This window comes from Centruroides sculpturatus, unplaced genomic scaffold (genome assembly GCF_000671375.1).
Source record: "Centruroides sculpturatus isolate CEXI.00-Female unplaced genomic scaffold, Cexi_2.0 scaffold400, whole genome shotgun sequence".
NCBI classification, from domain to species: Eukaryota; Metazoa; Arthropoda; class Arachnida; order Scorpiones; family Buthidae; genus Centruroides; species Centruroides sculpturatus.
Window position 1 is genome coordinate 93,727 of NW_019384654.1, and position 27,488 is coordinate 121,214.

General features: G+C 32.2%; 1 protein-coding gene across 3 annotated transcripts in view; it reads left to right on the forward strand.

Moving 5' to 3' along the window:
* The window catches only part of LOC111626373 (multidrug resistance-associated protein 4-like), a 169,210-nt gene that overhangs the window by 10,146 nt on the left and 131,576 nt on the right, over positions 1 to 27,488 (forward strand). For all 3 annotated transcript variants that reach the window (XM_023369722.1, XM_023369721.1, XM_023369718.1), the window contains 3 exons: positions 11,048 to 11,158; positions 21,804 to 21,909; positions 21,994 to 22,212. In XM_023369722.1, the coding sequence (XP_023225490.1) occupies positions 11,048 to 11,158; positions 21,804 to 21,909; positions 21,994 to 22,212 (436 nt within the window). The remainder of the gene's footprint in view (positions 1 to 11,047; positions 11,159 to 21,803; positions 21,910 to 21,993; positions 22,213 to 27,488) is intronic.

The window sequence follows — 27,488 nt, forward strand, 5'->3', positions numbered from 1 at the left end:
TGGGATCTCTCGTATGACTGGACCTAGTTTCAAGAACTCTCTTCAGTTGATCGCGACTAAATCTGGTTTCAGTCGAGATTGAAATGGTCGATGGAGGTTGCACCAAGGCGAACGGGGTATAAGGCTCTAGTTTAGTAGCGTTAAAGAGTATAATACGTATATTTTAATATATTTTTTAGAAGAAACAAAACCATTGGGAAATGTTACGTGTGTTTAACAACGGGTTCGGAAAACTTTGAAAATGTTAACAACGGGTTCGGCCGAACCTGTGCGAACCCGCTGAATATCACCATATACCCAAAAATGAAAACTTGGAAAATCCGAAAAACTGGAAACCAATAGTGTGCCTACTGAGTATATATAAATTACTTACTGCCTACTGTATTGGCTGATGTGCTTTATGGCCACTGCCATGAGAACAGCATAATAGCAGAGGACAGAGAGGGTGTCGCTGTAGAGCCAGGGGTTGTAAAGATCATCTAATGGTCAATAAAGCAATATTGGAAGATGCACACCAGTCTCAAAGAAATTTGAGTATGGCGTGGATAGACTATCAAAAAGCCTACGATAGTGTATCACATGAATGGCTTCTTAAAATTCTTGATATTTATAAATGTCCATCTATGGTTAAAAGATTTCTCCAAACGACTATGCCTACATGGAGAGTGATCATGACTGCTCGTGGCTCTCAGGATTTAATCACTACTCAACCAATTTACATAAGATGCGGAATATTTCAGGGCGATTCTCTCTCTCCATTGTTATTCTGCCTAGCTATAAATCCACTTTCATTCATACTAAACAAGTATGAAAAAAAAGGCTATAAATTGAAGGATAGTGTTAGGTATATTAAATACTTGGATTGGATGTCATGCCAACAGTTGTGTTAATAAGAGCCAATTAGAATGGCTCTTATGTTACGCATACGTGTTTACAAAATGTTTTTAATTTAAAGTCTAAAATTTACTTGTTCTTAATAGCAATTCTAAATTGGCTCTTATGTTATGCATGTTAAGGTGCACACGTGCCAATTTTATGCGTTTACAAAAAAGGTTTTCAATTTTAATGATCTTAATTAATAGCATTCCAATTGGGATTTATTTATTTTAGGATGCATGCGCGCCAATTTTAAATGTTTTTAATTCTAAAATTTAAATCTTATTTACTTTAATAGTTATGTTCCAAAAATAGCTAATATCATTAATGCTTAAATTTAAATGTTCTCTTCGAATTCTCTTTTCGATTCTGAATTGTCTGAGGATGACGTATATATTTACATTGAAAGTGCTCGCAAGATTAAAATAATCCTTTTAATTCTCTTTAACGCCTCCTAGTCTGGAGTTTCTAATTGAATTGAAGGATAGTATCTGGATTAATCATCTCATATATGGATGAGATGATTAATATATGGATGAGTAGAAATAATCTAAAAGTATTACTGGATAGTGTTGAGATTTTTACAAGTGATATAAGGATGAGGTTTGGACTGATAAATGCAAAGTACTACATATAACTGCAGGACACAGGAGTAGTGCTGTGGGTGAAGGACATATACTACTGAGTGGAGAAATTTTCAAGCAACTTGCAATTGGAGATAGATATAAATACTTGGGTGTACAATAATCAGGAAAACTAGAGCATAGCATCATTAGTGAACAGATAGCAAAAGAATATTTTAGAAGGATTAAAAAAGTTTTAAATGCACACCTTAATTCAAGATTTTTAATAAAAGGTATAAATACATATGCTATCCCGGTCTTGCTTTACTCATTTGGTATAATTAACTATAAAAATAGTGACCTAAGGAAAATAGACGTCATAACACGAAAGTTACTAGCAATTAAAAAGGCACATTGGCAAAAAGCAGAGGTAGAAAGACTGTATTTTCTGGTAAATCAAGGAAGAAGAGGACTATTAAATATAAAGTACTGTACATGTATAAAGCACAAATAGTTAAATATAAACAATACTTAAAACAGGAAAGAGATAATTTGATCAATGTAATAGTAAAGCATGATATAGGTAGGGATAAATATTCAATAGTGTGAGATCTGAATAGCCCCCGGGTCTAAAATAATAATTTAGAAAAATATTCTTTCCATTTTGATGGGAAAATAACGTTTTTCTAGCATGGGAAAACAGTTAAGAGAGTCACTTCCTTCCACGGAAGTAAGAACATCCTCTGTTTTTCCACTATCTGCTAAAAATCTCACTTTGATGGGAACTGTTTACCCCTCATTTCATCCCCTTCCCATCCGTTCACGTGGATAAAGCCTCGACTGATAATTGGTCGTAAATCAGAATATAGATGCGAAGTTCAGCCATATTCGAGGAGTTCGTCAGGAGATCTCATAGTAGAAAGTAGTCTCCATATTGTCTCCCTAAGGCCATCATCCTTAGTAAAAGGAGTTCGCCAACAGATCCCGAGTATTCAGACAAAGTACATACAAGCTCCTAAAAGCCGATGCCCTATGCTATGAGCAATACAGAATACAAAGGCTTATTACCATAGAGAGAAATATACATCACATACAGAAGAAGGAAGGAAAGACAACGATCAGGTTGTATGTTTATAAACGATTTTGTGAGCTCTCTCTCTCTCTCGACATATAGGCTATATTATAGGTTGAATTTATTGTGTCTCATTTATTTGTAACTCCATTTTTGTATAGTTTACTTATACAGTAGAACCTCGATTATCCGTCCCCCGATCAACCGACCGTCCTAGTCGGCAAATTTCAAATGTCCGCTAGTGATGTGGCGCTACAATATTTGGCTATGTCTTGGCTACTTTAATATTATTTTTACGTGTTTTAGCTGGCAACACTCATTCGACCATGAAAGGGAGCCAGTATTTAAACGATGCTTAATTTTCTAATTTTTAACGATACAATAGCGACGATTATTATTTTTAAAAATTTTTGTTAGGCTTAATATCGATGAAAATTCAACGCGAAGTAGGTTAATAGCGATATACTAATTATATGGGATATAATAATATACTACATTAGTAATGGATTTTTTTCATACTTTTCGGTTATCCGACTTTTCAATTATCCGACCAATTCCAGTCCCCAATTGAGTCGGATAATCGAGGCTCTACTGTATAACATTTACGCATTATTCCGTGCATTACACAACTTCAGTACATAAATAAAATATCGGGTAGAGGAAAAATATAATTACAAAAACAATACGAGTATTCCTATATATGAAAATTATTATTCCAAAACATAGACAACTAGTCAGCTAACTGTGACAAACTGTGACGACTTGATGCCATTAAATTAGAAATAAATGGAATTTAAAATAATAAAATAAAACTAACAAATAAAAATTATGTTGTTTTTGAAACAGTGTTTTGCAAATATATTGGACTTCGAACTCAAATGAGAGTTATAAATAAACACTTGGCTTTATTTTCATCACTTTTTAGTTGATAAGTGACAACAGCACGTTTCGGGCATAAAGCCCCTCATCAGTCAACTAAAAGACAATTTTTAAAAATACGTAGTGTATAAGATACCGTGTACCTGTAATACAACTAACTACTATATAGGAGAAACTAAACGCAAACTGAGTATACGAGTAAAAGAACATATTGCGGATCTCAAATATAATCGAATATGTTTCATGACCATTGTTTAATAAATAACTGTAATGTAGATAAAAATAATGCTAAAATCCTATACAAAGAATAGAAATATAATAGAAAATTTAAAAAAAGCGTCTTAATTTTAACAGCCAAAAATTGTAACAACAAAAATTTAAGGGTAAAAATAAATGAGAACTGGATGAAAATCGACATATTAATATCGATTGTAATTATCTATAAAAGTTATGCTGTTGTTAATATTAATAATATCTTTGTAATATGCACATCAGTACAAAACTGCAATGCAATGTGTAACGCAGATACAGTTAAAAAAAACAATAATGTAAAAAATTGTCTATTTCTCTTTCATGATATATATGTGATTATGTCTAAGATACCTGGATATTGTCAAATAAGTAAAAGATCATTTATAGCAAATTCTAAGGAAATTACTACACTTATTGTAAAATAAGTTGTGCACGCCTATTAAGACCTTGTATGTATAACAGATTAAAAATGAATATGGTAAGAAATATACATTATTATAATTCTGTTTTATTAGATATTTTATGTAATATTTTAAAAAAATTGTATCTTTTAGTTGACTGATGAGGGGCTTTATGCCCGAAACGTACTGTTGTCACGTATCAAAAAAGTGATGGAAATAAAGCCAAGTGTTTATTTATAACTCTCATTTGAGTTCGAAGTCCAGATAAAAATTAATGAAATAAATTAATTAAATTTATTTACCTGGAAAAATACGAAAATAAGTTATATGCAAAATAGATCAGCAAAAAGTGTTATTTTTACACCCAATAAATAATCACACAAAAAAGTTCACACAAAAATCTACGTAAAATAATAGATGTTTTAAAACTAACGGTAAAAAAAAATTTAATTTATTAACAAAAACAGGCGTTTTTGAATTAGTTACCCAGAAGATGCCTTTTTAAAATATGCAAATTCAAACTTGAGTATCTCGATAATTGCATGCAAAATATTAACAAAACTTAAAGCACATTTGCATATTAATATTAATAACTGATACCTCGAGTTTCAAAGCTTTCGTAAGAAAATGACATTTGGCATCAACTACCTTAATAGATAATTGATAATTTGAAGTAAAAAAATAATTTATTTAAATTGAATATTAAAAAAAAAATCGCATCTAGAGCTACTTACCGAGTAATGAATTGCTTAGAGTTAGAAAAATTTTGATACTTTAAATTATGTAAGAGTTCGATTGGTGAACATTTAAGGAAAAAATTTGTTTTCATACAAAGAGCAAGTGCCTTGGCTTGCCTTGCATTAAATTATAATTTTTGTTCAATAAACTGAAGTATGGAATTCCATACTTGCAAAAATATGAGCTATGGAGTCTTCCATACCTTCCATAGTGGAAACGACATCCCTGTGCGAAAAACATATAAAACAAAATTATTTACTTTATGGTTGATTGTAACGGGCCGTCCATAAATTACGTAAGCTATTTTGGGGTGGGTGGGGGTAAATGATTTCTTACGATTTCTTACTCTGGTAGGGAAGTAATAGTCTTACATAATATTTTTATTTTTTGATCTCGAGTGGTGGCGTTTTGAATTTGGCTTCAATTTGGCGGTTCCTATTAAGAACGCTGTTGTCTCGTGTGACGTGATAGAGTAATAACGCTAGCAGATTCACGCTCTACACATTTTTTTCATGGAAGAAAGTCCGTGTGGTGGTTTCTTTCTCTTGTTTTTTATTAGAATAAGTGCACAACTCCTATGGATGTTTAACACTAAGAATACATAAACAAAAATACACGATACAAAATAAACATAAAATTAGTATTCGGCTTTTAGTGAAAACTAAAATATAAAACTAGAAATTAGAAATAGTCTTTTTTCCATATTTTTTCAACATAATTGTAAAAAGCATCAAACAGTGGCTTCTGAACGAGCTTATCGAGTGGACATGACCACTTGAAACCAAGCGTAAAGATTTCTAATTTCAGAATAAGTGTATGTTGATTGTAAATTGGACAATGATGGATCACGTGGTCGACGGTGTCTAGGTTTTCTGTAAAGCAAAAGCGAGAAGCAGTTTGTGCCTGGTTAAACATCTCCAGGTAGCTTCTAAAATTACCACGCTCAGTAAGTAGTTGAGCAGTAGCAAACGTTAAATCGCTAAGTAGTGATAAGAAGCTACATTCAACACTAGGAAAATAAAGTCGTGTTATTCTACAAGTTTTACTGCTGAACTACTTTTACTGATTCCACTTTCGCATAGCGTTGTCACCAATATAATTTTTAAGGCTGCTACGTGAGAGGAGATATATGGGAGGTATCTGCACCTTCTAACATATTTTTGGCAAAATATGTAAGTTTGGAGGAAGAGAGAGATACTTGAGTCGACAAGAAGGGAGCTTTTGGACCCATCTGTGTAGCTATTGATGCCTGCAAGATTATCCATGAAGGAAGCGGATGACACCAAATAACCTTGTTTACAGGATGATGATCAGAGATAGTAGGGTAATTGCAATGTCGTAGCGTATGAACAGCCGTAGTTAGGAGTAGAGACCGTTGTTGAGTCTTGACATTTGTAGTTCTGTTGTAGTCGTTTAGAACAGGGGGGGCCAAAACGTGGCGCATTGGACGATTACAAATGGCGCTTCAGTCGGTTCCGAGCAACATTGCCAGATTTGGCTTCATTGCAATTATGAATATTACATAAAAAATTATTTTTTTACAGTGTGTCCTGGCAAGTTTATTTCTTATACAAGTCGGTGCAATCGACCTGTTCACCTTTTTTTTTCTTTTTGCTTGTACGTTACACGATGCTTTCGCGTACACCACTGATGTCATATAGAACTATTTTATACGGGTAGCTACACCACAACCGCATTTTTCATTGCTTGTTTTGTGGCAAATCTGAATTTTCGTCTTATAAATTGAAATACTGTACCTAATTAAGGCCGAAATTTTTCTCCGTCCCGGGCTGCTAACACTCACGGTTTGCCACTGCGCATTTGAACTCGTCTATCAAAAAATTGGCGCATAATATGCAAAAGTTGGCTACCCCTGGTTTAGAACGTTTCCTACAATACATAGTGGCAAAGGAAAGAGCTCCGCTAGTATCAGAGAGGCATTAATAAAAACAGTTCCGCAGCACTTTGAAATTCTGATGGCAAACTGGCTTTGAAGAGAGAGTAATTTACTCGCTACTGAATTTTTACTAGTTACATGATCACAGCCAGAGGCCGCGTAAAGTAGCATTGGTTGTATTGCCCCATTATATAGAGTTTTATAAGCTTTATTATTTAGTTCCCAGGTGCACCTAGCACATTTTAGCAGCGTATAGTTTATTTTCTTTGCCTTAGCCAAGATGTAATCAACATGGCAACGGAATGTGGTTTCTCTCTATTCCCTCTTGTTTTATTTTGTATGACGTTTCTGTTTACAGGTGTACTAGCTAGTCGATCTGGCAGTTTTTTTCGTTTTTTGTGAAAATTAAAATTAATTTAAAAATAAATATTTTGACGTTGATTAATGATAATAATAATAATAATAATAATNTAAATTTGTTCACCTAAAGTCTTTTATAAATAATAGTACATATTAATTAACTAATTAATAATTATATATTTTGGACCTAAGGTTTTTAGGGTTTATAAAAAGATTTTTTTAGTTAAAATCTTTCTATAAAACCATGCCAAAATATTACGTATAATAGGGAAGGGGAAGGGGAGGGAATCAAAGAAAATATTACGGTTTCTTACACAGGGGTGGGTGGTGGTCTAGAATGGCCGAAATCGCCCTTACGTAATTTATGGACGGCCCCTAACGGTATTGTGAAAGAACGTTTATGACAAATATGATAAAGTTTATGATAAATTTAAAATTATGTGATGCTACACATAATTTTAACTTTATCTCGATTTACCTTGATACTTTTTTCCGAGAAATTTAAGCAATTCGTTCAGAATTTTTTTTTTACCGTAAGAAATCATTATTTTTTATATATTTATCAATTTGCAAGTAATTTTTCCTTTGCATATATTTGTAGAATTTTAAGTACATGAAAAAGCATTTAAGTTAGAATTATATTAGTGACGAATGTTTACGTTATAATAACTGTTAACTTTATAATAACTGTTTTTTACATTTTGACGAAACTTCAAGGTTTCCGAACAAACATAACACGCTAAACCTTTATACCTCGAAATATATACTATATACAGTACTATCTGATTGATGTATAAATTTGATTAGTAATACTACATACTCAGTGTACATAACTGTAGATGAGATAAATTAATAGATAATGGAGAGGCAAGAGAAAAGTAAAGGTATAACGTAAGCATACAATTACACGTCACTATATTTTATATTTTGAAAAAAAAACTACTTACAAACTTGTATTTGTACATAATTGACTGAACTATTTATTAAATATACAAATAATCACTCAATAGATGCGGGAAAAATATTTATTATATTTAACGCAAGAATAGACTCTTTCTGTATTGTATTAAAGTTTTTCTAATAGGAGATTAGTTGTTGAAACTGTACGTTTCATAATTTAAATATCATTTAAAATACGTGACGATTAATATGGGAGATTACTATTATGAAAATATTTATCAAACAAATATATTTAAACATCGCAAATCTTCACATACGTTTACCATATCGAGTGAATAATTTTTGATTGATAATAATATGAAGTAATATTTAAAACAAATCTCTTAACCCAGAAGAGAAACGTTGTTCTATGGGCCAATGAAAAAATCTATGAATGTATTTGAATTTTTTAACAAAAATATTTTTATTATTTGGAATCTGAAGGTTTTTCTATATTCGATTTTTGTAGAGAAAATTTCACAACCGTATTTATAAAATGGTTTTTTTTTTCAGTTAATTAAATTCTTTGAAGACCTATTTAAAATCATACTTACTTTACAGTATTGACTTTCTAGTAAATGATAATACATACATTATTAAAAAGTTAATTAAGAATCGTCCGTATTGGAAACAACTGAGCAAATCCTCTTAGTATTAATGGCATGTATTTTAAGAGTTTCTACAATGTTCAATCTCTAACGATACTGACATCGGTATTGGTTGCCTTCTGAAAGTATTTACACCTGCTAATAGCGGCATCAGGTTCCGAAACTGAAAATCTTGATGACTGTCGCTGTACACACTGTTCATTAGTTGTTACTGTTGTTACAATACTTTTTATAGGTGAAGAGGTGAAAAGGTATTGTATTTCTTCTAGAAATGCAACACTTTCAGTGAATGTTGAGTGGGCCCCAGAGCAGCAATCAATATAGTTTGATACTTCAGGGAATTGAATTTAGCTGTCTGGTCCGAAATCAGTGAGTCAATCAGTACTTCAGTTTACACTAATATCACGATTTATATACACAGAACGAGCTGCAAATCCGCTGTACTGCTAATAGATTCTCTGGGTACTACAGTAACTGAGATAGAAATGAATAAGATATCTTCACGGCTTTGGTAAAGAAGTAAAACAGTCTTTACATTGAAATTTTTTTCTTGTGTTGAAAGAATGCAAATGTCGCTGCAAACAAGCATATAGAAATTGTCTCTTATTTTAAACATTTTTATGATAGTGCAAGTCGATTAACAAAGAAAAGTACTACATAATGTCTAATTAAATTTTTATTTATAAACAGTAATCTGAACTCTAAGCATTGATTCTCGAAATGAAATTTGACACAGATTTTTGTCATTAATATTTTTATATAGGTTTATCTTAACCGAAAATAGTATAAAATTACGTTTCGGTTTTTGATGGGGCTGCATAATCCGGTTTCCGTTGGATCATACCTGTTTATGAAAAATGTTACGATACCTGATCCGAAAGCATCGAATACGGTAACGTTATTAGCAGTATCAGGACGTACCTAAATATAATTTCCAATATTTACTAAATAGTATATACTCATTCTGACCACAAAGCAAGTATATCAATTATGCAGCATTTGTATAATATAATATAAAGATTATTATTATTATTTTTTAAATCAACTTTTCGTTCCGAAAACTTTAAACAATTCTTATTACGAATTCGCCAATTGCTATGTATCTAAGAGATATTTGATCCATTGACCAACCATTTATAATCTATTGCATTTAGACTCAATTATTGAAATTTAAGATTTTGAAACCATTGACAATTATTAATGGTAGTAATTTGTTGACGTGATTATAAAATAGTTTATTTTCGCTTTAGCAATTAATGTTTGGAAGTTAAATACTTGATATTCTGTCACATTTTGGTATCAACTTTCACATTGTAATTAGATTTTAGCGTGATATAGTATTGAGTTTTTAAATAATATGAATCGAAAAACAAAATTTCATAGTACAATGTTTGCTTTTTGTCTACAATCGAATTGTTGTGTTAAACTATTTGTCAGGTAGAGATTCAACACAAGAATTATGTATTCGATGGTCTGTCAAACACATGCAGATTTAATAATTCAGTTGTAAAGGAATGCCACTCTGATAATACACTTTCATTATCACTTCGAATATTGATTTAATTTAATTTAATTAATTCAGTATCAGAACAGCAATGTTGTATATTTATTTTGTTTAAAGCACATTCAGTCAGACATAAGTGTTTAGTTGTGACAATATCGCATATGCGTTGTAAATAGTCATAAATCTGGAACAAATTTTAAATTTAAAATTTGTTCCAGATTTATGACTATTTACAGAAACATAATTTGTCATAATTCCAGAAACAGTCATAAATCTGGAACAAATTTTAAATTTAAAATTTGTTCCAGATTTATGACTGTTTCTGGAATTATGACAAATATGATATGATTTATGACAAATTTCTGGAACAAATTTTAAATTTAAAATTTGTTCCTGAAATTTGTTCCAATAATTAAATTTAATGTTTCAAACTTTGATTTACTATCCAATTTGTTGCACGTAAGTTACTTAATAATAAAATAACGAATTATAATGTAAAAACTATGTTGGTGTCAGATGTCAAATGTATGCTTGAAGTGTTCATTTTTGAATTTTTATGCGTGTATTTTCTTCAGGAAATATTATGACGTATCAGATATTATACTTAGATAAGTGAATAAGGAAAAAAAAACAGTAAAAGTAGAAAAATGCAATTTGTGCAAAAATATTTCATGTTCTACATATAAAGTAACAACTGCATGTCAGAATGTGTGTCAAGCACATTTGTAATTAAAGTAGTTAGTAATGATACATTATACACTAATTAATGCTGTTTTACTTAAATGTTTTAGTTAATTCGTTCAGCATAAACTATCACAGTGATAACGATAAATGATTTACATAGATGAAATCGTTCAATGCGTTGTAAGTTGACTACAACGATAGTTACTTGAAAATTATCAGTATAAAAAATTATGTTAAACAAAATTAATTAATAAGTAACTAGTTTATTTTACAGCTGGCTTTTTCCTATAATAAACAAAGGAAGAAAACAAATTTTGAAAGAAGAAGATTTACATGAAGCCTCACAATATCATACCTCAGAGTATCTTGGGGATCTACTTCAAAAGTAAGTTTACTATTTAGTTTTCAATATCTATATTTCAATTTAATAAAAAGTAAAATACACCACAAATGGATACGAGTCCAATTTTGCTTGCCATGTCCAATCACCAAGAACGACTATTTCCATTGCAGAGACAACCTTTCTTTAGAGGCATAGCCTCTAAAGAAAGGTAATATGGAAAACAGTTTAAAATGTCCGCTGGTAACAATCCCAACACAATTAAAAATATATTATTTCTTTGTAGAAATAATATATTTGGCAAGCAAAATTGGACTCGTATCCATTTGTGATGTATTTGACTTTTTATTAAATTTTATTCTGCCAGCCCTTTTCTACAAATCCATATTTCACTTATTATTTCCTAATACTTTAAGCTTCATTTATGATTTCCTCAAGTATAACTAAATAATTAGAGATAAAACTAATATTGTGTAATTTATTTTATTCTTTTTTATATATTAATTACTTATTGTTACTTCTGTAATGAAACACTTAACTTAATATTTTACATTATAGAGATTTATAACAAATTTCATCGTATATAGTTGATTCATAGTAAACTGTTAATTGGACTCACAACTACAACAATATTAACTTTATCTAGATTTTGTTAAAATTTCGTGACTTTCAAGTCTTTTATTGTGAAAATAATGAACAAAACACGTTATTTTAGTTGTTATATTGCAAGAATTAATAGATTATCCACTCAAAATATCTGGAATATTTTTAAACTTTTTGATGAGTCCTAGTTGAGCAGTTAATGCGGCAGCGTACTACTTTCGGCGATAAAGAATTGTATTTTACGTGCCTAAAACTCTCTGAAATTGTTTACAGTTTAGACATTTTAATACGCCAAGTTTTGTCTCGGCACTGGTTGTCTTATTGTGATTCGAATTTACAACAAGCTCGTTAAGAAAGGCCCGGTAGTGTCCACAGGGTAAAAAGATCTGAAAAAGTAACAGGAAAAAAACATCAAATAAAATAAATAATAAAGTTTGGCTAATGTTTTTAAGATGAAATATTCGATAAAGTTTTAATCGAATTAACATTCCTAAACCATTTTGATGATTAAATAGGTCGAGAACAAAATAGAGCAGGCTCCATTAATCATGGCGTTTTACAAATGATATACATACAAATTTTATTTATTGAAATTACTCTTAAACAAGTATGTTTTTCGTTAGTCGAACTAAAATTAATTTATATTGTAGGAACAAGTACAGCTACCTTATTTTTCCTCTTAGTTGCTCTACCAGTGATAAACATAATAGTTTGTAAGCAATTTGACATTTGTGAAAGATTTACTGTATTTTCTGTTACGAAATCAATGAAACAAACTATTTAAAAGTTTGTTTTTGCAGACAGATAACTTATCATGCTGTTTAACAAACTGTATGATTTTCTACTTCATTCCTTTGAACGTGTAAATCATTAAATAAATCATTGTATTTATTGCGGCGAATAACATAAATTTGAAGAATTAATGTGTTTTGTGAGGTGTATCATATACAGCACTCCTACAAAGTTATGTAAAAATTAAAAAAAAATTAATTTCAATGTTAACAGTTAGTTTTGTGTTATATATAAGTGTAATGATTAAATTTTTTATGTAAGTGTTGATATTAAAATATTATTTTAATGAATTAGTTATAATATTCTAATTAAACTGAATATTTTAGAAATTATTATATATAGTTTAATGGAAAAGTAATAACTGAAGATAATAGTTTATAAAATAATAAGTACTTTTGTCATATATGAAAAAATTGAGATTATGGTTTTCACTGGTGGCAAAGCGATTAGTTTCAGATAGTAGGTTGAGATACAAACTGAATTTTTCCAACGCAACTGAACAAAATTCAACTCAACAAGATTCAACTGAAATTTCTCCAAGTGCCAATAATATCCGTTAAACAATGCGAATCGTCTGTGAAAATGATCTAAAAATTCTGAAATATTTCCTATGTTTTTATCTTTTTAACTTACAGTACTGTAATTAGATCACTTCGTCCCATTAATTAATTAAAAGACCGCACCATAAAGGATATTATTATTATTGTGGAAAGCATACAGGAGGTGTTACTCAAAGGTATTTTCTCTAAGGGGATGAAATGAAGTGAGAAGGTCTTAGGCCAGGAACACACATGCGTAAAATTCGGCTTAAAATCTAGCATAAAACAGAAAACGTAAAAATTTTTCTGAAATTTTGGCTGAAACAGAACTGAAAATAGAGTAGAGCATGTCTCTACTTTTTACGCCGAAAAATTTTTACGCCAAAATTCCTCCAATAAAGAGAAGTCTTTCCTGTGACGTCAAAGTAGACACGTGGTTTTTATTCTAACAATGGCGGCAATGAGGGTTAACTCTACAATTGTGACGGTCTCGAAAAAACGAAAAATAAATGAAATAGAAGAGTTTATTGAATCCGTACGACCAAATCAGTGTCATGTATAAAGACACTGTATTTAAACAACGTTTATGGATGGATATAGGTGCAAAATTTCAAACAACAGGAAGGTCTAGTAGAATCGATATATAGCCCTAGTATTTAGATCACACGTTCTTTATTTGAATTCGGAATACAAGTCTATTAATTTAAATTTTCTATATTATAGCAGAGGAAGCGGAGAAAAAATAGAAGGTACAGTACAAAGGGATAGATAGCCTATATGAGAGGAAAAAATTAATAAAATTAGAACTGTTGGTGGCAGTGGTGTTTCCTATTCGGCCAGAATTTTTACGTATGTGTGTTCTGGCATAAAAGCGTAAAACAGAAACTGGACCGAAAGCTGATTTCTGATTCAGTTTTCTGCCACACAATTTCACGCATGTGTGTTCCTGGCCTTAGACGGAAGAGAAAGTGATTGGTGGCAGAGGCCGAAAAGGATAAAGGTGGGAAAAGAAGTTACAAGACGAAGGGGAGGTCATGAACCACAGCGGGAAGTAGAATTAGACAGTAGAGGTTACACTGGTTATCGGATGATACAATGACTATATACAAAAAATATATAAGTTGAGATTACATGGATTACCGTATAAATGCAATACACTGTAGAAAGTTACATACTTTGAAAATATAAATACAAGCATAAAATTGGTGTAACCAAGAGCAGTACAAAGGTCGCGGTGTTAACACCATGGAACAGAAATGTGCGAGGACAAATGTACAGTACAAGGAAGTAGGAATATACAAATACATTAAATTGTAACTGTGACAATACATTGCCGCAGAGAGAAGTTAACAAACACAGATGTACAGATGACAAAGCCAACACAATACAGAGGTAATTGTGGAGGTAGACTTGATTTTTTAGACTGTTTTTGCGCTGTGGGCACTAAGAGGGCCTCTTTTTGCAAGCCCATTATGGATTCGGCCAGACCTACAATAGGGCTGCCGGGTGGTGAAATACGAGGCCCGAGTTATCCGGGACCACCCCCGAAAAATTCCTGGGGATTTTTCAACCCGTTCGGTTTCTAACCCGGGTCACCCAGAGTGGTAGGCTGCCACTTGCCCGCTCGGCCATTGGGCCGCAAAAGTAAAGATTAAGTATACGTCCGTTACATATTAGCCCGTGATGAAAACATACAGTACAGATAATAGGGAAAATGGTACAAGAAGAAAACAGAAGTTAAAAGTTATCTACAGAGCTACATGCATACAGAATTACAGAAAGTTACATTGGAGTAAATTATTACAACGATATATAAAAAGTACGCGATATGCAATATAACCGATATACATAAACATGAAAGTACTAGTGGTTTGACACATACTGATCACAAAATTAATTTTTCGAGCAAGTTATTGTCGAATAAATTAAAGTCACAAATAATTTTTAAAATTAAATTAAGATTGCAAATAAAACTTTGTCTAATGGAATTATTTCAGATCACAAAACTAATTTTTCGATTACAAATCTTCATTGAATTAATTTTATTTTATCAATAAGGCAAAGTTTCTGTATTAATTATTAAATGTTTTAATATCCGAGAAAATTAAAACACGACAATTGTATGAAATAATATAACACCAAAACAAAATTATTTTTGAATTTTTTTTATTTTTACATAAATAAAATAAACTAATTTAATCTATTAAAGCTTTTCCAGTTTTTCATTCACTTTATCTATAACATGACATATTCCTGGTCTAATTTCTGATATTTTATAAATGAAGATTACAAATAATTTGTCAAGAAATAGTTTTATTATCAATACTAGAATTAATTATTTTCTTGATAGATATTTGTCTTAATATTCGGGTACATGACAATTTGAAATAATATAACAATCAAATTATTTTGAAAAGATTTTCATTTTTACGTTACAGTTTATTTAAGTGTTTCCACTTTTTCCTTCAGTTTATCTAAAGCAAGACATTTCTGCATGTAATTATTTTTAAATTAATTTTTCAGATTAGAAATTTCTCGAGTAAATTAAGATTATAAATAATTTTAATATTTAGGAAACTGTTCAATTCATTGCTTCATATAAAACTAGCAGACCACTCCACGCCTTGTTGTGGCTCAAAATGTATCTATTATAAATGTATAACACTTCCCCCGTGGGGGGGGGGAATTTTTCGAAAAATTTCTTCTTAGTGTGCATTCTCTTGACGTACTTTATTAAAACGCAATAAAAAACGCAAAAATCCGCATCTAAAGTAGTATAATAGAAGCCAAGTTCTTCACAGTAAGCCTTAATCCTGTCCCTCTCCCCCGCGGGGTGAATATCGAAAAATCCCTTCTTAGTGTACATGGGACCATATTAAAACGCAATCAAAAACGCAAAAACCCGCATCTAAAATAGTATAAATAGAAGCAGAGTTCTTTACGGTAAGCCTTCCATAAAGCTGACCGTAAAGAACTGTCCATCTCCCATCTTTAACGGAATAATATACAGCCTATGTCCACCCTGAAGTTTCATTCTAGATATTGGTGAAAAAATTTTTGAAATCGGATGAGTAATTTCGGAGATTACCTGCTGCATATAAACTTACATACATACTTACAAACATTACCTCTTTATAATATTAGTATAGATTAATTTGCGATAATAATTTTTGCAATTTGTTCTAATATAGAAGTAAGTTAAAACACGACAATTTCAAATAATATTATAGCAATAAGACAAAGTAAAATAGGGAAATAGTTTAATATAATTATTTAAATTATATTTGTTACTTATTTATTAAATATCGCAAAAAGAACAGTGCTTTTTATGATATTTGTGGCAATAACGATTTTTTAAATACTATGTGATCTTTAACACTGAAGAAGTTCGATGTCTAAGTAACTGTAGCTCCATATTTTAAAAAAATCTTTTTTTCCTATCTATCCACCTTTAAATAAAAATAATTCGTTATACGTTTGTGAAATGATTTAATAAGTTTGTGGGATCTTCCCACAAACTTATTAAATCTTTGTGGCAGGGTATCTTTGTGGCATATTAAATCTTTGTGGCAGGGTATCTTTGTGGCATATTAAATCTGAGCAGGGCCCACAAACTTTAATAAGTTTGTGGGCCCTGCTCAGAGTCTTTCTCTTTCTTTGTGAAAACAAGCACAGCATGGCTGCTGCTTGTTCCTTCTTGGTTGAGCTTCCTAACAAAAGTTTGGTTGATATCCTTAGTTGTGTGACTTGGTTGTATTTTGTTTTCACACTGAACTGCCATTTCATAAGAAAGTGTTGTCTCGCTGGTACTTCCAGTAGTCGCAGTGGTCTTTCATAAAGAACGAAATTCGTAGAGAATCCCGAACATTTGGGCGAGACATGAGTGCAGTTGCGTCACTCTTCTTCTAACTTCTTTTCTTTCATGAGTATGCAGATAAGTGATTTGGGTTTCTGGCAGGAGGTTTAGAATCTTTCCCAGTTGACTGTTGACTTCCTCGAAAATACTCTCTTCGAGCGAACCAGTAACAGTAAGGATATCAGGAGAAAGACATCACTCCTCAGGAACAGTGTCAGTTTGTGGTTGTTGAACTTCCGGATCCATAAAAACAGATGCTCAAGAGAAAAGAAGATAATAAGAACAAACGATACTAAACACGCACCCCTACTAGCAAACGCAAGCGGAAATGGCTGAAAACCAAACGGATTACGGTTAGTTAGGGGATGAGAGAAGGTTTCCGAAAAATAGCAAAACCGATAGCGTCACCAGAAAGGGCAAAATAAACCAAAACTAGCGAAAACGCTCGTCGAAAAAGACCCAAAAGCGAAGGAGCGGCAAGCGATGCAAACGACCAAATTTGGATCAGGAAGGGGATCAGCAACCACGTGAGGAAAACGATGATCCTTTATCCTTTGTGCCTTTTAGGCACAACGGGCGAAGGGTCATCGTTTTCCTCATAATTCGAAAAGTACTGATCCAATTTACATAATTCGAAAAGTACTGAACCAATGTTATAATAATTCGGAAAGGACTGATCCAATTTACACGAAAGTTTAATATGATAAACAGACTTACCCTTACTAAAGACCGACAAGAAAGCAGAGCCAATGGTCTAGTACGATGGCCAAAAATCAGCCGAAAGTCAGCAAATGACGGTCGCTAATACTAGCCAAATAATTAACGGAACTTAATAAATAATATATCTATCGAATCGGCATAGCAAGGTGAACACAGCGGTATAATAAATGAAAATGTACAACATGAATTTGGCAAGAAGAAAACCTTCCGAAGTTTGACCACGTGGTCTCGGCCAAATAAAACCCGTAACACACGAAGGTCTGAACCGATTTAAAAAATGAGACGGCGTTGGAAAGCGCACGTCAACAGCAACAAAATGATATATAGTAAATTCACCGATCTTTAAAAAAATCCAAAGATAACGCAAGTTATAAACGGAGCCTACAAACACATTACATATAGCAGTGGCGACAATGACGCCTTCCCACCATAAAGGATAGCCGGTTCGATGGCCAGACGTTAAATACTTGTTAAGCTCTTGTTGTTGAGGGCCTAGTGTTTCCCTGCAAGAAAGCAGTGAAGGTTCAAAAGTTTTATGGCCTCATTACAAGCGTTTTTATGTGAATATTCCATTTCAAACCCTAATAGATAGTAATGCCCAGGCATTTCATATTGTTGGTTTATCTTATCCTAGTACTTCCTATTGTGATCGAGTGTGGTTTCTTGAGTTTCTTGTGGTTTCTTCATGAGTCACTTTTGACATTAACATCAGGTGGTCTTACCAGGTTATTGGATAATTTATTAATGTTGCTCCACTCTGAAATTTGATTGAGAAAAGGATTGGCTTTTTGCAGCAATTTCTTACTGTTTTTATTGGACATCATGAGCAAAGTATCATTCGATGATCCCTAGTAGCCAAGGTGCTAGTGATTGCGTGAGGGAAGGCCGTTGTACATGATGTTGTAAAGGCCAGGCCTGGACCGGGAACCCTGAGGACAACCCGGGCAACAGGCCAGGTGACAGGTGTGACAGGTGTTACAGCAGTATGGTTCTTAAGATAGCTGGTGAACAGCTTGAACACGTTTTGTGGACAGTTAAAGGTTTTGATCTGCCGAAAAGAAGATAGCAACCATAGAGAGTTGAACGCGTTCTTGTAATCTATAAAGATCAACACTATGTGTTCTTCATTTTTCCAAGCGCTGTCTATGAATTTTTTTTTTTTTTTTGTTGAAAGGGGTTAGAGGGCTGTCCACAAATAGCGGCGGACTTATGCCCTGTTGGAAGAAGGAAAGAAGAAGTTAGGATAGGAAGAAAAAATAGAAGAGGAAACAAAGTGAGATAGAATAGTGGGAAGAGAAGAGCAATCAGTGGGCCCCCTTGGGACCCCACGGGCGTCTGCATCGGGTTAACTATCAAATCCAAACATACTTATTTACAGATTGGCAATAATCATTTCTGCCAAAACAAAATTTGCCCGAAGAAAAAAAANATTACAAACATTAGATATTAACAAAGTTCAAAGTAATCATCCACAACAACAGGTCCGTCGGAAAAGCACCTTGCGACGCACAAATTCAAAGTCCACAACAACACAACAAGATGAGACGATCTTCTAAGACAGCTCCGGCAACTAAGGTCAACGTGAGTTCACTCTATGGGTCCAAAGCGAACTCAACTTCCCGCCAGAACTTCAATGCTTTTATAGGATTGAAACAGCATTCGGTTCCACCAATCAGCATTTACCAGCTCTATAAGACGTCCGCCGATCGTCCGATGTACTTCAACCAATGAGCAGTCGAGTCTTCAAAATGTTCTGATCGCCGTTTCTATGGCGACAACGGTCGTTCACGAAAAAGGCGGGAAAACCGCGCGCCAGACGATTTTTATTCCCGACAGTCTGCATCGGGTTAACTATCAAATCCAAACATACTTATTTACAGATTGGCAATAATCATTTCTACCAAAACAAAATTTGCCCGAAAAAAAACCACTACATACCATAATATAAGAACAAATAAATTAAAAATAAACATATAATTTTTAAACCGGAAATGAACAACTATTTACATTTGATTATAGTTAATAGCACATCTCGTGGTTTTCAATTGAAGGTTGAGTTGAATAAAATAAGATGAAAATGAAGAAGGCCAACTGTTTAAAAGTCAACTAGGAGTTATTTACCTCCTTAAACTAATATTGGCATAGAAAAGGTCCAAGTTGGACCTCTCAGTAAGATGCGATGACTTGTTCACTAATGAATATTCTTAATGTTACTAGTCGTGAGTCATGAACATATAAGAAGAAAGCACTTATGCCGCCATAGCCCACAGGAAGGAAGATTTCAAAAAAATGCTTCAGTCTCGCTGTCTATGAATTGGATTACCCTGTGGATATGGTAGGTGGAGGTCCTGTGGATGAACCCAAACTAATGGGGATGTAGATGATTGTTATTTCTGAAATGGTGGTTAACTCTGTTGATTAGAAGTTTGTGAAGAACTCTGCCCAGTATGGACAGAAGGCTAATCGGCGTCAGATCTGTGGCTTTGACTAAGTTGGGAGACGCAAATTTCAGTATGAATTTGACAACAGTGTGTTTCCAGCATTTTGGGAACTGGTGCCTGGTGAGGCACAAGTTGAAGGTAAAGAGTAAGGCGATAAAAATGGATTTAAATGCTCTTTTTACCATACGGGCCGTTATTCCTTTAATGCCAGGAGACTTATTATTCTGTAGAAATTTAATAGCAGTACCCACCTCTGTAAATGTGAACAGTTGTCGTTGTCAATGATAGGTGGGTAGAGGACTTTTCTCCTGATATTCTTCTTCTCTGGGTTATCTTCCTTGTAGTAGTCTGGAGGAAAATGGGTGATGAAAAGATGTTTAATAGTAACATCCAGATCAGCGGTATACTCACCGTTCTCTTACTTCAAGTATGCTGGGATGTCAATGTTTTTTTACTTACTATGTAATTATAATTTTTACTTACCATTCTAATTATATTTCTGTATGGATTATTTTATGTACTATGATTGTACTAATGCAGTGGATGTTACATATATATAATGATTATTGTATATTATGTATTGATTTTTGTATGTACAGAGTTGGACTTTGTATAGACATTATTATATTTATTGTACAATAATTACTGTATCTGTGTTTGTTATTCGAAAATGTTTCTTCGGTGTTATGTTTTTTTACTTTGTTCCACGGACAAGTGTATAAAACTATAGCCTTTCAGCATTCGGTTAGTCAGGTATGGTGCTATCCCTGTGTAGTGGAGAATAAACGTAAAAAATTGTTTGAAATATTTTCCCACGCGTTTTTTTTTCATTATCGTTTCGGAAAAAGATTTTGTAAACAGTTCTGTCTAGTAAAGAAAAGTCTTTTTTTATTGTACATAATTCATTTTTTATGTTAATTTTTTTTCTCAGTAGATTTTGGCTAGTTTTTCGCAATACCCCCAAAAGAATTTAACGGATATATCTGTCCCTCACCACTGCCATACGTTCGCCCTGGACAGATATATTCGTTGGTCACTGCTGAATGGGTATTTTGTAATGAATAAATAAATAATAATTAAAAATATAAAATCATTTATCAAATTGAATAGCAAATATATTTATAACAAATTTTCACTTTTATCAATTAATATACACGTAATTTATTTTTATTTTAGATACTGAGAATTTATAAATTATAAGAATGTTAATTGTAGTTTTGAAACTTCATAAATTTAGTAGGTAAACATTTACAGTGCAAGCTGAAATATTCAAAATGCGAATATATTAGAATTTCGTATCTAACAAAATTTTTAATAAGTTATATGTAATCTTTCCACAGCAGACATCTCAAAGCGAACGCTGTATAAGTCTATGATTCTTTTAAGGGTGCTATTTACTCTGTTTTAAAATGAAATATTATAACACTATTATACTCTGTTAATATCTGTTGTATCCGTCTTTTGTCGTATATAGTAACGTTCACAGAAACACACCATATTTTTGTTGTGACTCGGAATCATAAAAAACCACTTGTCCAATAATGTTCAGATTCACAGAATACTAGCGTGGCCAGTTATTATTGTACATTCCAGATTCGTTGGTGCTGCATAAAAATTTTTTTATGTATTTTCAAAATAAAATAGCATTTATAAAGCCCTAAACACTACTTTCCAAAAGTTGAATAACATTTACTAAAATATTGTTTTTACATTAAATGCTTCATTCAAATTTTTTTCAGAGAATGGAAAAAGGAATTGCAGAAGAAAAATCCGAGCATACTGAAAGCTGCTTTACATTTTGTTGGTTGGAAATACTTGATTGTAATACTACTTGTATTAATTCAGGTATTATGACACCCGATTATAAAGAGGTGACGCTAGTATTAAAATACTGTAATTGAAATAACTGACATTTATGTATAATTACAGGAAACAGCTGTAGTTGCAGGTCAAGCATATTTTGTAGGATTAACAGTACGTTATTTTGAAAACAGACAAGAATGGAATCACTACAACGTTTATGTTACAATTGCAGGATTCTTTACTGTTACTGCGATTTATTTGTTTACGTATAATATTAATCTCTTTATGACAGAATATTATGCAATGAAACTGAAGGTAGCTTTCTGCACTCTTACTTACAGAAAGGTAGGTAACAATTAGAATGTATTTTGAGTAATTATTTTTATATTATTCGTATGTGGTGTATTGTGATTAAATAGATTGGAGAAATTTTAAAAAATACTCTTATGTAAACGATTGCTAAATCGTAGATTTTCAATTTTGTTATTCAAATTAATTTGATGGAAGTTGTGAAGAAATGAATTATTACTCAATATACTCAAAAATTTTGAATAACCATCGTTTTCTGCTAAAGAATCTATTAAATATTTTTCTTCTTGAACATTTTCCAGTAATACTTCGCTTTTCCTTACTTCTGTAGACAATACCTCGCTAAAAGGTAACCGACAATTCAAACGCGTGAAACTATTGCATTTCATCAGAATTAACAGTAAACAGTAATTTTGAACCAATGAATAGATGCGCAATGTGCGTTCACCATTAAGGCATTTCCTGAATATAATGATTGTATAAATGGCCTCTGAATAGTTGGGGCGGCACTTTTTAGGGGGCAGTAAAATTTCACAATAAATAATAATAATATCTTGTAAAAATATGAACCATTCTACCATTATAGTCTATATTTTCTTCGCGCCTACGATAGTGCTACCATCTGGACAGTCAGAGAATTGACTCACCGTCTGGGTGAACTAGTAATTTTATCCGGGGATATCCTGCGCAGCCTGTTGACCTTTTTTTCTTATACGATTCATTTGTATTCATATACACCTGCAATATCCAATAGGGCTATTTCGAACAGGTCGCTACACTACCACGGAATTTTTCATTGCTTATTCTGTGACGAAACTGAATTTTAGTCTTATAAATTGGGATACCTAAATAACGGGACGGCGAAAATTTCCTCCGCCCGGGCAACTGACACCCACGCTACTCCACTGATTAAAATAATCATGTCATTATGATATGAATTGAGAACTTTCAGGAGAGTTGTTCTGTAGCAAAAAAGCCTCCGAGTGCGGTACGAATCGGACACCCTAGAGCAGTATTTTTCAACCTTCTTGAATACGCGACCCCTTTACAAGTTAAAAAATTCTGGTGACCCCCACGGCCATATTAAAACTATGTCAGTGATTTTAAAAACTACCGGTACGTATTTAATTTTTTATCTGTTGAGATTTAAATATCGATCAAAAACTAATTGTACTGTAAAATAAACAGGCACAGTCTTCTCACTGAAATTGTAGTTTTTTATTATAGTGTAGGACCTACAAATACTTGTCTTTTCTTTTACCCGCGACCCCCCTGTATGGCTTTGCGACCCACTGGGGGTCGCGACCCACAGGTTGAAAAATACTGCCCTAGAGAATATCGTGAATGTGAGAACTGCTATCGAAGTTAGTCCACAGCACTTAGCATTCCTACTTGTAGTTTGACGGTTTTGATGCAAGAATTAAGTATATTTCCTATTGTTAATGATCAGACATGGTTCCAACAAGATGCAGCTTATAAAACCAAAATATCTATAACTGCTGTAAGAAGTCGTTGCCCGTAAAGTTATCTCTAGTAATAGTGACATTTCTTTGTTCAGAAGATTGTTGCCATGTGATTCTTTTGTGAAGATATTTGAAAAAAAGTATAGATTAACTTCCCATACAGTAATTCTGAGCTCTAAGTCAGAATTAGAGAAAAAATTACCTGAACACTGTTGGAAATGTTTCAGTGTTTAATGGTTGATATGTACCCAAGAGTAGAGGAATGTCTGCGCAAAGATTGAGGAAACCTTGAAAGTGTCATTTACAAAAAATAAAATGCATTTAATTACTTTTAACGTGATACACCTGTAACTTTTTAAATTGAGTATCTCCTTGAGGTATTGAGCCTTTATAATGTTTCGTTTCTCTGTCTCATTTTATACAATAGTTAAGGTAAAAAAACTGTTGCCTTATTAACCTGAATATTCCACATCCTAGTAATATGTAAAATAATTTTTCGTGGGTTTTTTTTCTTTGATTTAAAGGTCTTTTCAAATAAATTTCTTTCATGTAATTCACGGCTCTCACATCAGTATTCAGCTGAAAAATGACCGTTTTCTTCTTAAAGACGCATCAATAATCATGATCCGATCGACTGCGTACATTCAATAATACTAGGCACTGTAATGACAAAGAGTTAAAAAAAATAAACAAAACTTTAAAATAGTAACAGAACTTTAACGAAAAATTCGAACGTTTTCGGCGTTCTGTTACTAGTATTTAAAAGTTTTGTTTTTGTTTTATTACTCAAGTGGTTTGAGAAGGACATTTTATCCTTTATTAAGATGCAGTTTGAAGACATTGTAGATTCATAAATTCTTAGTGCTGTCTGTCTGCCTTTACTTAAGCTTAAAAGTGTTCGTTAGAGAAGAGATAACAGAGACCAAATGTGGACACATTATGGGAATGTGGTTCCCAGTAAACTAACACTATGCAATCTTTCTTTTGAAATTCGAAGTTACATTGTTTTAACTGAAAGCTTTCACCTGTAAGGAGTTAGATGAAAGACTACATGACTCTTGCTAAATAGAAAAGTATTATAAACAAGGACAGCACACGAGTAATTTAAGATGAAAAAAATATATATTAAATGAAATAAATGAAAAATTTTATTAAAAATTGTAGCCTGTCATTTGATGATGTCACAATAAATAATTGCACGTTTGATAATATAATATAATATAATATAATTTATAATATATAATAATTTACTAATTTATTAATTATTTTTTTTAAATACTAAGTACTTACACCTCAAAATATTAAAGAAGTAGGGCGCTGTCCGATTATCATGGCTGTTGGCGTGAATACTTTGCTCTCTTGTGATTTAACCCATTACTGTTACTTTTCTGAAAAATAATTAAATACACTTCTGAAAGAACGAAAACTTTTTGTAACTATTTCATGATGGATCAAAATAAAACGTAAAAAAGAGAATTGAAAGCGAGTAAAATGTTAGAGGTGAGTCGACAGAGGTAGTGATCTTTTCTTAGATATGTGCCAATAATGGGATTAACGATCAAGAAAGAATTAAAGTTTTATTTAAACTACAACCGTTTTCAAATAGTAAATTACAGGTACTTTTAGATTGATCAGATAGAACAAAATTATTGAAAATATTTTGTATTGTATTGCCTGTATTGAAAATATAGACACTGCTACGGTAGATCTTGAATTTATACTCCCTGTCCACGAAATTGATAAAGCAACAGGTAACGTTATAAATGACAAATCACACGCAGAAATAAATGCAATACGTAAAAATTTAGCCTACATCTAAAGTTTTTGAAACTGGAGGATAAAGAAGAAGAGTAACTTTGTAATTTCGGGTTTAGAGAATGACGAAAAAATGGATAATGTCTATGCAAGGTACGAAAATTATTAAGTGATAACTTTCAGTTTTTACGGATGTGAATATCAAGTAGACTTATCGAATTGAAAATTTTAAACCTAATTCAAAAAGACTGGTTATTTATAGTGTTTAACTTTGAAAATATATAAAAATATTAATAAGGTGAAAAGTTAAAACATATTTGTTAATGATGATTACTCGCTAAATACTAGAATTATAAGAAATAAGCTAACAAGGGGGCCTTACGGTCTCGGAAATTCAGTTCGGGATGAGACTTTGCAGGTTAGTAGTATACCTCAAGGGTGTCCACCCAGAAGAATTGTAAAGTGCACTAGCAACAAGATTCCGAGAAAAAAGGCTCTAAAGTTTTAAGCGCAACTCATATACCGATCGATTTTGTACTATTGTAGCACAGCGAAATGGCTGAGCCTGTAGCGAACTCGCTTGACACGCGGACGATCTAGGTTCGATTCTACCTTTTGCTAACTTATTTTTTTATTTTACATTGTTTTAAAAATTGTAACAACTTTTAAATAAAGTTAATGAACTAAAAATACTATCAATTAAATCATAAATAACTGTCAACTTTTACACCTGCGAGCTAATTATTCTGTGAGTTTTCACAAGTCAGCAGCAAAAGTGGCACTTTCACATAACTTTTCGACCTATCGTCTTAAGTTCATCGGTTGAAAATAACAAGGAATTGAAAAATTCTTCAAATTTAAAACGAATATTTTAACCTCTCCACAGCTTAAAATATCTTAAAATTTTTAATTAAAATTAAAGTTTTAATTTACCTCCATTAGAAATGCATTTGAAATTATTCAACTTTTTAAAAATATTTTAAACTATGGAGAGGTTAAAAATATTCGTTTTAAATTTGAAGAATTTTTCAATTCCTTGTTATTTTCAACCGATGAACTTAAGACGATAGGTCGGAAAGTTATGTGAAAGTGCCACTTTTGCTGCTGACTTGTGAAAACTCACGGAATAATTAGCTCCCAGGTGTGAAAGTTGACAGTTATTTATGATTTAATTGATAATATTTTTAGGTCATTAACTTTATTTAAAAGTTGTTACAATTTTTAAAACAATGTAAAATAAAAAAATAAGTTAGCAAAAGGTAGAATCGAACCTAGATCGTCTGCGTGGCAAGCGAGTTCGCTACAGGGTTGGCCATTTCGCTGTGCTACAATAGTATAAAATCGATCGGTATATGAGCTGCGCTTAAAACTTTAAAGCCTTTTTTCTCGGAATCTTGTTGCTAGTGCGCTTTACAATTCTTCTGGGTGGACACCCTTGAGGTATACTACTAACCTGCAAAGTCTCATCCCGAACTGAATTTCCGAGACCATAAGGTTTCCTTGTAAGACTTTATGGCAAAATATGCGCTTAAAAGGAACTACTACTGTAATGTAAAATTGCGATATAATAAATTGATTGTGGACGATAAGACTGCAATATTAAAGGTGAGATTTTTCAAACAGATATCAAACAACTTTTTTTAGGAATATCGTTTGTAACGATAAAAAATTAATTAAAAAGAATTATAAGTAATATAATGTTTTATACTCGGACAATGGCGATAATGCAAAACGTTTTTTATAACATAGCAAGTTTTAATAATAAATATTACTTTCCAAATTTTTGCAATATAATATATATACTGTTTAGTAAAAACATAGCATAATTCACCGGTAATCGAATCAATGTTTTCTGAAAAATATAAAATTTACCATCAAGTAGCACATAGTTGTGAAGGACCTGCAAGACCCAGTGGTGGCTTGAATGTCGGTTTTAAGTGAACACGGTTTCTAACGTTGAAATTATATTTTAATTACGATTTGTTTTGTTTTTACAATTGGACATTGAGAAATCAATCAATATATAACTAATGGTGTTTTATATTTCGCCTGACAACTATTTCGATGATGATTTTAAGAACATGTTATCGCTTA